The sequence below is a fragment of the Polyergus mexicanus genome, unplaced genomic scaffold, assembly GCF_030449975.1.
Source record: "Polyergus mexicanus isolate NDT 795.1 unplaced genomic scaffold, iyPolMexi1.0 SCAF_11, whole genome shotgun sequence".
Classification (NCBI taxonomy): Eukaryota; Metazoa; Arthropoda; class Insecta; order Hymenoptera; family Formicidae; genus Polyergus; species Polyergus mexicanus.
In genome coordinates this window covers 10,583-26,496 of record NW_027223331.1, presented here as the reverse complement: position 1 = coordinate 26,496, position 15,914 = coordinate 10,583, and the positions used below count along the sequence as shown (strand labels likewise).

Sequence of the window (15,914 nt, the reverse complement as noted above, 5' to 3'; positions counted from 1 at the left end):
TTATTATTATTATTATTATTATTATTATTATTATTATACATCGAAAGCATAATTTATAAAAATCTTTTTGAATAATTATATATTTTCTTTTTTAACAATCTTGAAGAGAAAAATAAATTCTAATCTCTATCACTTACTTACAAAGAACAATGTGATAAGAGCTATCTGTGTATGACATGTGTATGACTTTCTACAATACATACATATACGTAACATACTCTTACAGGAAGGGATAAAATAAGAAAGTCATTCTGCAAAAACACGTGAAGAATAATTATTGTAATCAGAGGTTATGAACAAATCTAGAAGAATGATAATTTATGATAAATTATACATGTAATTTGTTCTCGCATGTCCGTATTACACAATACACACATACGATTCGTGATCAGTTCGCTGCAGAGCGAGGAAAAATTTTGGCAATGATGTTCGGCTAATTTACGTGTGCTTTTAGAACATCGATCTCATTTCCGCCTCGTTAATTCTTTCGTCGCAATTAAAGGTCCATTCAGATAGAACGATTTTCAGTGCATGATTGTATAAGACAAGTTCAAATACGATTGATCGAGTGTAAAACATACTTACAAGACGAGACATTTTTATGTTTCTTATGACGTTTTCAATAATCGATCTATATATGTGAAATTAAATTTCAACATTCATCACATTTAATGTACCTTAACTTATAAATCTTAGCAATAAATAAAAATAAAAAAAAGCGTGATTTTTTAAACGTTCGAGAACAAAAGACTGGGACATTGTATATTTAAAATTCACAATATAAGAAAATAAATTTTTATATTTTTACAATATGTGAAAGCCGTTCTCTTTTTTAAATAACTATCGGCATTACAACTTCAATTCCTCTCCTTTAAAACATCGAACAAATCGATCGTATATCGCGTAATACGCACGGCAAAATAATTATAATATAATTATCTCTTTCGTGGAAGTCTAACGTACCTTAAAAATTACTTTGGAATGGATATAATAAATAATAAGAAAAAAAGGAGATCTCTCTCGTTGATATATGTTATTGGAGAAATGGACGACCAAAAAAAAAAAAAAAAAAAAAAAAAAAAAAAACCGTCGTCTGCCACATGACGCTCGTTTCTAACTTTTCGTCGTTATGCGCACCCATAAAAATCTGCAATATCTTCAATCTCTCACTCAATCCAAACGTAACACACAACGATATTTTACTGTTCTTTTCCTCTTTCTCTCTAATTTCATTCTAACTAAATAGTGAAGATTTGCAAGACGATTAAATTAATATAATACAAAGCGACAATTCTCTCGCTCAAATCTCGATTAATCGTTGATATTTGTAATTGAGGTACACTCCCTTTCTTCTTTTTAACATATTTGAGTCTTGAATCTCTTTCATATGATGTACATGCATACGCTCATCCATGCATACGTACAAACACACTCGCATTACATAACTATACAGATTGATCGTTTAAAGCTATTATTTACATAAACCCCTTTATTTCTTTCTATATCACTTTTCCATAAAAATATAGCGAAGGTGCACGATTTTCGCTTCTTTTCATATTTATGCTAAAAAAAGAATTCTGATAGGAAATATTTAAATATCTCTTTCGAAATATGGATGATACTTGTTGCTTCCATTATAGTATATTCGACTTCATTTATGGACATAGTTCGATGGTTTTTATGTGTTTCGGTATAGTTTCATGATCATTCGTGCTAAAACGAATTTACGCTGAAAAACACAGAAAACTAATTCAAAATATTTTAATGAAAGAAATTACTCGAGTGCGTACAAATGACGGCGTCAAAAACTAACGCGTTTTTATCTAATGTCTTTCGACGTGTACCTTGCATAACAATGATGTGTAACAATTACATTTCCTCATAATAATATAATTGTCATGATTTTTTATTCTTGCTACACGGGCTCTAGGCAATTAAAGTAGTCGTCCGCATGAGAGAAACTATGACACGATAAGAAAGGAAAGGAAAGGATTTGAATTTGTATGGACACGTGGTTTGCTTTAATCTTGTCTCTCAAAAACGTGACACGATTCGTTAAACTCGTTAATTCGCATTCTACTGTCTAACGAATGGCATTTCGCGCGTGGGCCATAGTCGCAATGCATTATTGTCAAAAAAGTGCTTTATTGACGTATATAATGTCGGGAACATAAAAAAAGATATTGTAAATTGTAGCTTTCAGTAATCTATATGTAACGCGATATATATTTATTTATAATTCAAAATCGTATTCTGTGAAACGATTAGCAATATATATTTTTTCTTTTTTTTCGGAAGCTTGTAACGTTTCGCAAGTCGTTTTACACGGTGCACTTCTAGCAGATCGATAAAAACGAAACATATTTTTGTGAAAATCGTAATCTCTTTTACGCTTACTCTATCAAAAATCCTCCGAAGCTACAAACTACTTTTCGCTTACTCTACTATACAATATTATTTCGTTTTTCAAGGTACATATGACGTATTTTTCTCAAGTGTCTCGATCAGTCCCAAGGTTGCATTAATTATATCTTACACTTTATTACAGAATTATAATTATTACATTCTAGATATATATCTCTCCTCGTTTTGGCACTCGTGTCCTATCCTATTTCTGGGCGTCATTACTGTCCCCTTCTACATCATCTACCGTGCTATTGTCGTTCTCTGACATATCCTGAATGTAGGACATACCTTGTATCTCATCCTGCATGACGTCGGTTTCGTTTCGAGTCGCAAAATCTTCCTCGTCCTCTTGCTCGATCTCGTAAGCATTATCTGGATAAATATACTGCGCCACCTCAGCGTTAGAATCCTCGTTATCGATATCTAACACGTTATGCTCTATCAAAATCGGATTACCTTCCGCATCATTAGTCATCATTAACACTGTCCCGTCTAGACTATGTATCGCGTGCACTTGATCTCCACCACCACCACCTCTATCATCCATCACATTTTCGTTCGTGGAATCCTCCTCATAGTCGTCGCCTTCCAAATCGTTGATATTCCTCTTCGTATACTCCTTATCAAACTCCTCGTTCTTCATTACCATCACATCTCTATCTGCGATATCGGAATTACAATCGCGTTCCTCATCCTCGTCCCATGTCACGGGTAAATCGTTGTTATTAGCCGCGAAGAAATTGGAGGCGTTCGACAGTACCACTGTATTCTCTGTATCAGTTTTGATCTCCGTTATTTCACATTCCTCCATTAATTTGTCCATATTCAGCGATACCATCGGACTAAGCTTATGCCTTGTACGATCCATCGTATTGCTGTGTTCCTCGGATTCGTTTTCAGGTAACAAAGGCATTATCGGACTTAACACAGGCGGTCCGTCGTCGTCGTCATCCTCATCATTTTCCTCCTCTTCCTCTTCATCCCCGTCACCTTCAGCGTTGTCTTCACCTTCAGTCCCTCCACTCTCAGCCTCGGCTTCGCTGGTACCCTCACCTTCACTTTCATCTTCATCTTCATCTTCATCTTCATCTTCACCCTCACTCTCACTCTCACTCTCACCTTCACCCTCACCCTCACCCTCACCCTCACCCTCACCCTGACCTTGACCTTGAACTTCGCTTTCATCTTCACCATCATCTCCCTCTTTTTGTTCGTCGTTTTCATCTTCTTCATTATCATTTTCGTTATCATTAGAGAAGTCTACCTCACTCACCGTAGCTGCACTGGATTCCTGGAGACGCAATACCTTAAATTTGTCTACGTTCGCAGATGCACTGGGAATCAATAGATTATTCAAGGTACTCTGTTTAATTCGGTCTCCACCAGTCGCTGCGATAACGGAAGCGGCGTTTTGATCCTCGATGTACTTTCCCGTCACCGGCGAATTCTCTTCGCCGTGTATCCTGAACCTATTGATATCGTTCAATCGCGGCGCTTTCTTCTGCATCGCGCGCATTCCTGCTTCGTCCACATCCGATTCATCGCTTTCGGAATTACACGACTCACTGTCACCGCTCGCCCTGCTCGAGGTTCTTGTGTCCGGCTCAGTCCTTGTATCAGACTCATTTTCGTTTTCGTTCTCCTCTTCCTCTTCCCCTTCCTCTTCCTCTTCCTCCCCTTCTTCTTCTTCTTCTTCTTCTTCTTCTTCTTCTTCTTCTTCTTGGCCTTCATTCTCACTCGAACTGCTATTGCTATCGCTATCCGAGTCATCGCCATCCGAATTGTCTTCTTCGCTATTGTTTTCTTCATTTTGGATGTCTCTACTACCCTCGCCTTCCGATTCGAAATCAGCTTCTTCAACTTCCTCTTCGATGACCGACGTTTCGTCAGCGATTAAACTGCCCTTTTCATCATTGTCGTTTTTCGCGTTATCTTCGATATCCGCCGTTACTGCATGATTCTCAAATTCCGACTTGCCGTTGCAGTTCGTCGCGTGCTCGCCGAGTTTCTCTTCACTCGCGAAACCCTGCTGACATTTCTCGCATCGAAAGTATCCGATATGGATGCTCATATGTAGCAGCAGTTTACTTCTCGCATTGTGATATCTGCCGCATGTCTTGCACGTGAAATTGTTGCCCTCCGGCGATAAAACAGGGGCGTGCTCCGCCTTCAGGTGATCGGCTAGGTCTTGATAGGATTTGCATAGTTTCAAGCATACACCACAGGTAACGGCGGCTTCGGCACGATGAAAGCGAATCAAGTGTTGCCACAAGTGCTTTTTAGCGGGCCACTGTTTGCCGCAGACCTCGCATGTGCACTCAGTATTGGTCGATTCGTCGTACACCTTGCGCGAGTCTTTGCGCGAGCATTTGCCATTACCTGTCGATTTTACCTGCGACAACGGCATGAGATTCGGCACCGGTTTCTGGGCTGACAATTGTAAATTGATGTCCTCGAACAGATTAAAATCGGGAATGTTCAAATTGGATTCGTTCATTAGCGATACTGGTTCTTCTCGCTGAATCTGATTATTATTCTTCAAGTGCGACTCCAAAATCGATGTCGAGATATTATTTGGGACATCAAATCTGCATACCGAGTTTCGTCGCGTGCACGCATTGATGTGATTCCAAAATAAGGTCTTAGTGGAGAACTGCTTTTTGCAATTCTTGCATTCGTAATTGTTTCTGTTTCTCATTCTACGTTTACCATCGCCGTTGTTCTTCTTAAACTTTTTAAACATACGGACGGGATCGGTGTTGTGAACGTTCTGATAATGTTTGGCAAGTGTATCCGAATTGAGAAAGATCTCGGGACACATTTCACAATCGTACGTATCGTTCGGCGATCGTCTGCGTTTGCGGGAATCGCTCGAACTTTCATCGCACATCTCGTCGAATTCAAGATCGTCCGGTTCTTCTTTCACGATAATATCAGGCGTCTCGTAATCTTCCCTCTTCGCACCGATGTCCATTCTATATTCGAAAACGGCTAATTGATCCTTTGGAACGTTATGTACATGTTCGTAGTGATCGCGTATAGCGTTCTCATCCGTGAAAACTGCTAAACATTGTTTGCACGTGAGGAAAACTTTTCCATGACACTTTTTCGTGTGGTCAAAAGCCTTCCACTTGGATGCATACTGCTTGCCACATACCTGACATGTATTCGGATTGGAAAGAACGCTACTGTGTTCCGCTTCGACGTGTTTCTTCAAATCTTTCGGATCCTTCATAGGAATGAGACAAACGCCGCAGGACACACCGATCTCGTTCCGATGTAACGATAGCACGTGCATCTTTAATTTTAATTTATTCTCCACGGTGTCACCGCAGAAATCGCAGACATTCGGATTGCTGTGATATTTGTGATCCTTTCGATGAGACTCGAGATCCTCCTTGGTGCGAAAAAGCTTTTTACAGCTCGGATGATCGCATGTCAAATCTGGGTGATCCATATGATTGACGCGATTGTGCGTCATGATGCCCAGTTTGGACGTAATGGTCTCGTTACACAAATGGCAGGTATATGTGCTGTGGTGATTTTCGATGTGCTTTTGTAGACTTGCACGATCCTTGAATATCCTCTCGCAGGCTCGGCAGCGGGTCAATAGTGCTCCAGGATCCTTACGGTAGTTTTGACAGCCCTTCATATGACGTCGGAGTAGATAGCGCTTATGAAATCCCTTGTTACACTTCTCGCAGTAATGCAGGACACCATCTTCCATATTCAAGGACTTGGAAACAATACAGTTCTGATTATCCTTGCCACCCATCGTGGGCACGTATCTGTGAATCTTCGCGATGTGCGCCGCGAGATGATCCCTCGACGCGCTCGTTTTCGCGCAGTATGGACAAGTCACATCCGCGTGACCCTTGTGTACTCTGTTCACGTGTTTCCATAAATGCGATGTCCTACCATAGTACTTAACGCATAGGTCGCACGGAAAGAGATTGTGCATTACCCGACGATGATTGCGTAAAATATCCAGAGTCGTGAACTTGTGCTCGGGGCATTGTTCGCATTTTAATTTGAAATCTACGGCCCTGTTATTGCCGTGCTCGAGTTTCACCAATTCGTTGGTTGTGTCATTGTGGTTGCTATTATCACATGAGACATCCGCAGCCACCGCCGCTGTCATTTCCAAACCGTGGATCTTTCTATGCCGGGACATCTTGGATTTATTGGAATATGGCCTACCGCAAATATCACAGCTGAAATCACCATTGGTCAGTGGCCAATGTTTCGCCTTTACGTGGGCACTTAACTGCACCACGTCGGAAAACACTTTCAGACAAACGCCGCAGATCAGGGGTACCGTGTCCGCGTGAACACCCATCACGTGTTTCCAGTAATCGACACGAGTAGGCCATAATTTACCGCATATCTCGCACGTATTCGGCGACGGGCCTTGGATCAAATGATGCTGGAGATGATCATTGCGCAGTGATTTTGTGGCGAATATTTTTCCACAGTTTTCCCATTCGCACTAAAACGATAAATAATTAGATCTGAATAAGGATAATAAAGACAGAAAAACACACGATAAAAATCCATCTATCTTTCGAACTCACCTTGATGGAAGATTCGTTACTATGCATATTGTTGATATGCAACCAACGTTCCCATTTACTCGAATGAGAACTACCGCAAATTTCACAAACAAAAAACAAATGATACTGTGCCCTATTACCGTTGCCGTTGATATTCGGAGCGTTTCCACTTCCGGCGGCGTCTCCTAATGGAATTATTTGTTCGGACTGCAACAAGGAAAATCGTTTAATCTCTATGTTATATAACATTATAATATCTCCGCCAAATTTGCTCCGTTATAAGTTCGTTCATTAAAACATTAATTGTACGATTGATTTTACCTTATGCGCATTTCTCTGATGTCGTATAAGATGATCCTCGTTTGGAAAAGATTTGTAACAAATGTAACAATCGACTTTCTCGCCGTCTTCTCCATCAAAATCCATTACTTGTTCATTTACTTCGGTACCGTTTAAATTCTCGTTGTAATAATTACTGTTTAACTGTACAAAAATTGCAGGATCAAACCCAGAATCGATATTGTGTATAGAGACATGAGCTATTAGCTTCTTTCTTGAATCGTGTTGCCTGCCACATATTGTGCAACTGTACCTGCATCAGCATTTTACATTTATTATATTTTATATAATACATATATGTGTATTTTACAAAAGTCCTGGAGCTAATATATTATAAGACAGAAAAGCATGAAAAATTATAATCTAAGCAAATTTATAAGAATTGTATAAAAACAAAGTAGACAATACAAGAGCTTATACCTTCTTTGTTCCGATATTAAAAGCTTGGATTTTCCGTGATACATGTAGAGATGACTCTGGAGTTGTGTATTATCGGAACAAATCTTTAAGCATACTCCACAGGCATATGCAGCAAGTTCCTTATGTGTTGCACGCATATGTAACCATAACGACGCTCTATCATTAAAGTCCCTCGTACAAATCTCACATATAAATACTGTTTCGATTTCTATATTCTCGTGGTTGTTTTTCAAATCTTTCTCATCATTGTCCAAATTTGTCTGTTTAACGTAACGCAAATACATATAACATATCATACAGTAACATATCTTTAATACAATAAAAAAACGGAATAAAAATTTAATTTTACCTCGGGTGATGACGAAAATTCTGGTGGTTCCTTTATATCGTTCTGCTCGTAAACGCTGACATCCATTCGATTCCAATTCTGAGGCATCACAGATGTCTTTAGACACTTGTCACTGTCAATGATAGGAGTAGGATCAATGCCGTGTATTGTCGTAATGTGCCTTATCAATGAAGATTTCAAAACGAAATCCTTCTTGCATAGTATGCAGATAAACGGTTTCTCGGCATCATGCCTGACTTCGTGCAACTTTAGATTGTCCACCGATGTAAAACTTTGCGGACAATATTCGCAATACCACCTTTTTATCTCAGGATTCGTCTCACCTTCTAAATATAACGATCCAAAATTAGGTAGTTTTGTAATCCTATGTGAAATTTTCATTCGTTCTATATATGTAATTTTAATCATTGAAAATTTTACCTATCTTGACCATTTTTCTCGCCTTGCAACTCAACGTTGAACCATCATCATCGTAAATCCTTTTTAAAGTGTCACCTTTAGTCAACGCTTGTTTCAATATAGTCAATTGCGGATTCTTGGCCAGTTTAGCCTCGGCACTCCTAAAGTCTTTGTTCTCGTCGTCAGAGTCTATAATACTCGACATGTCGGACATATCGACTAAACTCTTATTGTTCTGCGCGTCGGTTTGCCCCAATAGATCAGTGCGTTGTTCCTCAATGCATATCTGACGATGCGCGTTGAAATCTGCCAAATCTTTATAAATCATCGGACACGTTTGGCATTGATAACGAGTCTCCGCGCGGGAAAGGGAAACTGATAATTCCGGGGGTGGTGGTAGACCGGCGTGACGCGATTTTATATGCTCGTCGAGGTTGTACCGCGTCGAATATATGCGCGAGCAGTACGCACATGTTACAGCAGGATGTCCCCTAAAGCAAAACGAGCCAAGTATTAATAATTTAGGAATGTTAAAAACGTCCACCTAAATTAAGCTACTAAAATGATGAAATATAAATAAACTATTAGAAATTATGCAATGGCACTGGATCATCTGGTGCTTGAGAAATTCTTAGCTTTGAAAGAAAAAAAAAAAAGAAAAAAGAAAGAAAGAAAAATTAGCTTAAAAAAACAACTCATCTTATTTTCCTTAAGTAGAGCATTTTTAACCAAGAACGTTAACGGTACCTTATCAGCAGACTCATATTGTATTACAATGACTAATTTATATGTAAAATATAGCTCTACATAAGTTTGTTGAAGTTCCCGCTCACCGATGTGTCGTAGAAACGTGTCCCCAGCGATGCTTCGCGGTAGAATACGACTTATGACAGAGATCGCATTGATACGGTCGCTGATACGAAGTATGATCGTCAGTAATAACCCTTTCACCGATCACATCACCCTCACCGACGTGAATTCTCGCGTGCAACGATAGATGACCCTTGGAGCTAAATGCCTTGTTGCATAGAGAACATACATAGACCTCGTGCTGCTGCGAAGTAGGTGGAATGACCGTCGCGGCTTCTTGTTGACCAGTCGCGGCACTCGTATTATTTGCACCGTATTCCTCCTCGTTTTCTTCAGTTACCATCGGCGTCATTTCTAAAAAGTCGCTAGGATTCGTCTCCATGTCCATCTCGTATTCGTATTCCGACCGTCGATCCTCCGTCGAATCATCGAGCACTTTGTATCGAAATAACATATGCGTAAGCGACAACTTAAAGATAAAACGACAACTACAAAATAAAAAGGAAAAAGAAACTTTTTTTCGAGATGAGTGTGGAGGACACATACCTTCGTCCGTACCTTCGCTCGCATCGAGAATCTCTTCGATCTCTGGATCGGCCTCTCCGTCTGAATTCAATCTCGGTGGTGTACCTAATGCGGCGTTCGGATTGACCACGGGTGCCTCCGGGATAAGTATTGGCATATTTTCTTTTCCCTTGAGAAGCTCCGTATGCATCTCGCTGCACTGCGCGCTATCATTTGCACCGTCATCGTTCACCTACGACACATATGCACGCAATGTATTTTTTTTTACACACACACACACACACACACACACACACACACACACACACACACACACACACACACACACACACACACATATATATATATATATATATATATATATATATATAAACAATGAATCTCTGATTTACAATATTTAATGACACATTCCCCGCTCTCTCGTTTGAATCGGATATAGCGATATGTGCGATATGAAAATTATCCCTAGAAATTATACTTTTTGCTCGAATTCTCGTATAGAAAATCATTAAAAATAACAGTCTATAGAAATATGATTATTTGATTACATAAATATCATTTATACTCTAATTTTTAAACTGGAAAAAGTTTTTAAAATATAGATCCAATTATATTACTGACGTGAGAAGAGAAAATATAGCGATTGGTATTATTTAATATTATTGCGCGAGTATGTTTCAATTCACTCGATATTTTTCTGTCAAGTGCATAAATCAAAGATTAAGAATGTTTCAACATCGGATACTTACGCCTTCCTTGGGTCTATTTCTTTCCAACCAAGCAGATGCGTTCACGCATGCGGTTCTGAAGTCGTAAAAATTTTCCAAATTATACATGCATCGATAACACAGGACTTTCGGCAAACGATCATCTTCCTCTATCTGAAACACATGAAATTTTGACGCTTTCATAAAGAATGTATCGACGATTTTACATTAGTATAGCGCGATTAATAATATAATTTCTACCTCTGTCTTTCGTCAATGTATATTGGCAAATACTTAATTAGAAATAATCGCTAAATTCATCGATAGTTCGATAATATAGCAGCAATAATAACAATGTGAAAATTAAATTAGATATTTAACTAACTTTAATTAACATATTGATTTAACCAACGTTTCGTAATCGTTTGTCATTCATAGTTAATTCTAGAATAATGCCTTCAATAATATATTATATATTCAGATGATGGAAAAAAATTGTATATAATTGTATTTATTACTTTTATATATTACTTTTTATATTATTATTTTGTTGTTACAACATATATCCTGGCTCTCTATATTATGGATTAAAATAAAATAAAATTTTAATTTATATCATGAGTCGTTATCATAATAAATCTATTGTAAACAGATGTTAATATTATATTTACTGCCATTTCAATTATCTTTTACGTTGTTAAAAACTAGTAAATCCCTCGTAAAATATTCGCGCCTCTATCATCTCGTTATTAAAATGCATGTCGCATGTTACATTCGTCACAGACGAGAATTTCGTAACAATCAATCTCAATGAATACAATCTGCAATTCTAAGATGTAAGTAGCAGACTCTTCAGAAATTTACCGAAAACTTGTCAATCGGAGAAACAAAACGCTTTTTATTAATCCTCAACTGGTTTAGCAAAGATTAAAATTTTTATTACAAAATATCAATCTCTAAGAGATTCAACGATAATATTTGCAATTTTTTTCTTTTTTTTAATTATATTGCATGCATATTTAAACTTTGCACAGAAAATATAAATAATTGGTAATTCATATATTAATGTCATATATTTCATAGAATAATAGTAACGTATCTTTGAGAAGATTGCGTATTTTGTCACATGTATTATATATTTCACAAAATAATAGCAATACATCTTAAAGATTGCACGTTTCGTAATAAAGTATCTTTTATCTTTTTAGTTTCTCATCTATCGACACGTGGGTTTAAATAAACGTTCCTTATGAAATTAATAAAACGATAAATCAGTACGGCATAGGGATGGATATTTTATTAAACCTTTAGAGAGAGGATAGCATCTCTTTCGGGCAACAGGGATAGTACACGTGATCATGGAAATATCAAAGGGCACGAGAATATCCACCGGAACGTGCGTCGTACGTTATACGTTAGCGAGTCAATTTACGAGATGAGTTGACCCAGTGACAGCGATAACGTTGCGACTATGGCCGGAGTCTCGTGGAGGAAGAGTCAAGTAAACGATGTTTGCCGTGGCGACAAACAAAATGTCGCCGGTGCGTCGTGCGACGAGGCGTCCCTCCTTGCGTCGGATCGACCTCGTCGTCCTCGATAAGCAATGGCCACTGGGTGGAATTCATCACCGAGGACACTACTCGGCGAGCGAGGGAATGCGATGGCCGACGGCGATGACGGCGGCGGTGGGAAGGAAACCTTCACCCAGTAACGCCCCGTTGATGCCGAACAAGTCGTCCGTGAATCTCTCTCTTTTTCTCCATTCGTTTCTCTCTCTCTCTCTTTCTCTCTTTCGTCTCGGAACAATGAGATCGAGGACGAGTCGTGCAGGGCCACGAAACGCTGAGGGAAGTGACTCAGAAACATAAATGAAATCGAGAGAGAGAGAGAGAGAGAGAGAGAGAGAGAATGAGGGACGCTACGAGAGACAAAGAGATCAAGAGAGGTAGAAGAGAGAAAAAAGTAGAGCAAAAGCGAGTTCTATGAGGAACGGGATAACATCGCGAACAAAGATACTCACCTTGAACGGCAGGCATGTCTGAATTTTGTCAACGAGCTGCCGGTTTCTGCCTTCCTGGCCGAATATGTGCATGCTAACGTTGTCGTAAGAGGCACACAGGCGACAGAGATCATGATAAGATTTTCTTCGCTCTATCGGCATCGCCATCGTGTCCTTCGTTGTAGCCGCCAACGTTGATGTCGACGTCGATGTCGGCGTCGTCGTTGTCGATATCGTCGCCATCGTAATTCCGCCACTCTCGACAAAATTCGCGTCCCTCGCTGTCTCTTTCTTTCTCCTTCACGCTCCCTGTTTCCGTTGTAACAGTGTCGCCGTCGGCGTCGATGGCGAGACTACGGGGAGTGACGCGCCACAACGTTGCAATGTTTCACTATCCTCCCAGCAGGACGGATGGATGGAAAGTATGATGGACGACAACGACAACGTAATCTCGCGGTCGTACCGCTGCCCGGGACGAACTGGCAGACTCCGAGCTCGCTCGCTCACTCGCTCGCTCGCTCGCTCTCTTTCTCTCTCTCTCTCTCCCACCGATAAGGCCCACACCTCGTTGCCCCTTCGTCTTCGTCTAGCTACCTACCTACGTACCTACGTTCGCTCGACTACCTGCCTGCCTGCCTCACCAACCACTGTTGGCCTAGGCTACGCATCGAGCTTATTCTTCCGCTCCTCGGACCGCATCTTTCGTGACGCCACCGCTGTCGCCGCCCGTGATGCACGGCTCGCTGCGATATCGCTCTACCCGGGACGGACAGTGCGCTGCACCACACTGTACCATACCACAGTGTACCGTACCGTACCGTACCGTACCGCACCACACCGCACCGCACCGCACCGCACCGCACCGCACTGCACCGCACCGCACCGCACCACAACGCGTCGCACTCTGCCGCACCACAATGTACCGCACCACACTGGTCAGTTCGCTGTCAGGTCGTCGTAACTAACAGCGCACGTTGCCGTAGATACCACCGAGAGGGCTTCTCTCCGCTCGCTTCACACTCGTCGTTGCAGCCGCACCACATCTGATGCCCGCTGCTGCTTCCTGGCGATCTCCGTGACAGTGAAAGCTCCGGGTGCCGCCATCTTGTATACAGACACTTGTTTCGTAGCCGCCGGTGCAGCCGTCTACAACGCGGTGCAATGTTGCTGCGGATATAGCGACAACGAAGACGGCGCATTGGTTAGCGTGTTTCTGGAAATTATGTTACCGCCCGTAACGAAGAAAAGAAAAAACCGGAGCGAAATCGAGTGCACGTGATACGCGCTTATCTTATAGGCGGACGCACATCCACGTGGTCCGATAGAGCGTCATTGATTGGCCATCGCCGTCCGCGCGGATCGATCATTGGTCACCGTATGTGATGTGTGTCGTGTGTATAGGTGTGGGGTGCATCGAGTCAATAAAGTTATACAATTTTAAATGATAGAGAGAAAGAATAACCATTATTCAAAAATTGTAAAAAAAAAGAAAATTTGTTCTTCCTAAAATGTACGTCTTGTAAAAAAACTATTTACAATATAGTGATAAAGTTATATGTGCAAGAAGATAAACCTGGCATGCCCCATACTTTTCTTTCATATGGCTACGAAAAAAAAGGAACGGAATTGAAACGGAATTAATGGGCACGTTCAGCAGGATAAATCGCTTAGTAGCAATCAAATGTGATTGGTTCTTATTTTTAGAGCCAATAAATCAATGACTACATTTACACGTCACCCTTAATCGGGTTTAATAACATCCGTCGTTTTAAAACTGACCAATCACGATTATTCCTCTGAGAATGGAATGACTGTGATTGGCCAGTTTTAGAAAAAGATGTTATTAAATCCGATTAAGGGTGACATGTAAACGTAGTCATGATCTTAGTTTACACCGTATTACTTTAAAGGCCCTCACACATAAATTGACATAGCTGCATATGCATAGCATAAGATCGTCTGGACCAATGAGCATCGAACATAAAATCGCCATATTGATTTATTTAGCATGCTCATTGGTCTAGATGACCTTATGCTATGCATATGCAGCTATGTCAATTTGTGTGTACGGGCTTTAAGGACTATGACATGACCCAAGTCCACTAAACTATATACCATACCGGAACGCGCACGGCTCTGCTGATTGGCGGCCAGAAATATGGGACTGCGAGAGTTATCGACTCCTCAGGCCTTTTCTTGGCTATGGTCGGGAAGACGCTAGACATGCTTCGAAGCATTAAATCAACCAATCAAAATAAATAAATCTTCACTCTTTTGGTCCTGATTGGTCAATCAAACGCTTCGAAGCATTTATAGTGTCTTCCCGACCGCAGCCCTTGTCTATCTAACTACATCGACTACGTGACAGATGTACTATCCATTCTAAAACCATTATCATAGTTTGATGTACAGTTTTTTAAGATACACTTTACTATTTTTCATATTTATTTTAATTCTCTGCTCCTTAACATTTTCAACCATCTAGCACAGAAATAAATATTTGCGTGGTATTAAAGATCGCGTGTGACTTGGTGCGACTGCATGGCAGGACGATGTTTTCAGCACTGAACTATATACCATACTGGATGCGCACGGCTATGCCCCCACCACTACTACCGCGGCCACTAAGGCCCATTCTACAATAAGTCGTATGTCGTTAGTAGTAAGCAAATTAACCAATCACAGTCGAATATTTTCGGAATAATTGATTGTGGTTGGTCAATTTGCTTACGACTAACGATATACGACTTATTGAAGAACAGGTGTAAAGTGAGGAGCACACACTTTTGCATAAATGCATAATTATAAGCATAAGGAATTTGATTGGTCCATTTCCTTATGCATAAGGAAATTGTGCAGTGGTTTTCAGTCCTAGTTTACGGTAAAAAGAGACAGTTCTGAAAAGCTGCAGCTATCTTTTAGTGGCAGCGGTAGTAGTGATGGGGGCATAGCCGTGTGCGTTGCAGTATGGTATATAGGCTTCGGTCGAAAAGACACTAGAAATGCTTCAAAGCGTTTGATTGACCAATCAGGGCAAAGAGAGTAAAGATTTCTTTATTCTAATTGGTTAATGCAATGCTTTGAAGCATCTCTAGCATTTTCTCGACCGCAGCCACTGTATTATACTGTTATACCAACCTTATTGCTAGATTCGGATTTGCTTTTTAACAGTTAAGTCTGTGGCATACGGTACGATTTTGCGTACTAGATCGCATGCGAGACATTTTGCTAGCAATTATAATGGCTATGCAACTTGAAATATTATGTGCTGCGTGTGGCTGTGCGTGCTAGCATGCTAATTTTTGGTAATAGGTTCGGTGCTATATTTCACTATGATTTTGTTGCTAGCTGCAGACGATATTACCACAAAAACGCAAAAAATAAAAATAATAATAAATATAAAGACA

At 40.3% G+C, this 15,914-nt stretch overlaps 1 protein-coding gene across 1 annotated transcript; it reads right to left on the bottom strand.

The window, feature by feature from the left end:
- Positions 1 to 166: 166 nt before the first annotated feature.
- Positions 167 to 13,693, bottom strand: LOC138937750 (uncharacterized). Its single transcript, XM_070304314.1, has 10 exons — positions 12,529 to 13,693; positions 10,551 to 10,682; positions 9,823 to 10,033; positions 9,300 to 9,711; positions 8,488 to 8,957; positions 8,068 to 8,393; positions 7,719 to 7,978; positions 7,281 to 7,551; positions 6,981 to 7,166; positions 167 to 6,895 (listed from the first exon to the last, which is right to left on the bottom strand). The coding sequence occupies exons 1-10, from the start codon at positions 12,748 to 12,750 to the stop codon at positions 2,609 to 2,611; spliced, it is 6,777 nt and encodes a 2,258-aa protein (XP_070160415.1). The 5' UTR covers positions 12,751 to 13,693; the 3' UTR covers positions 167 to 2,608.
- Between the last annotated feature and the right edge of the window lie 2,221 nt (positions 13,694 to 15,914).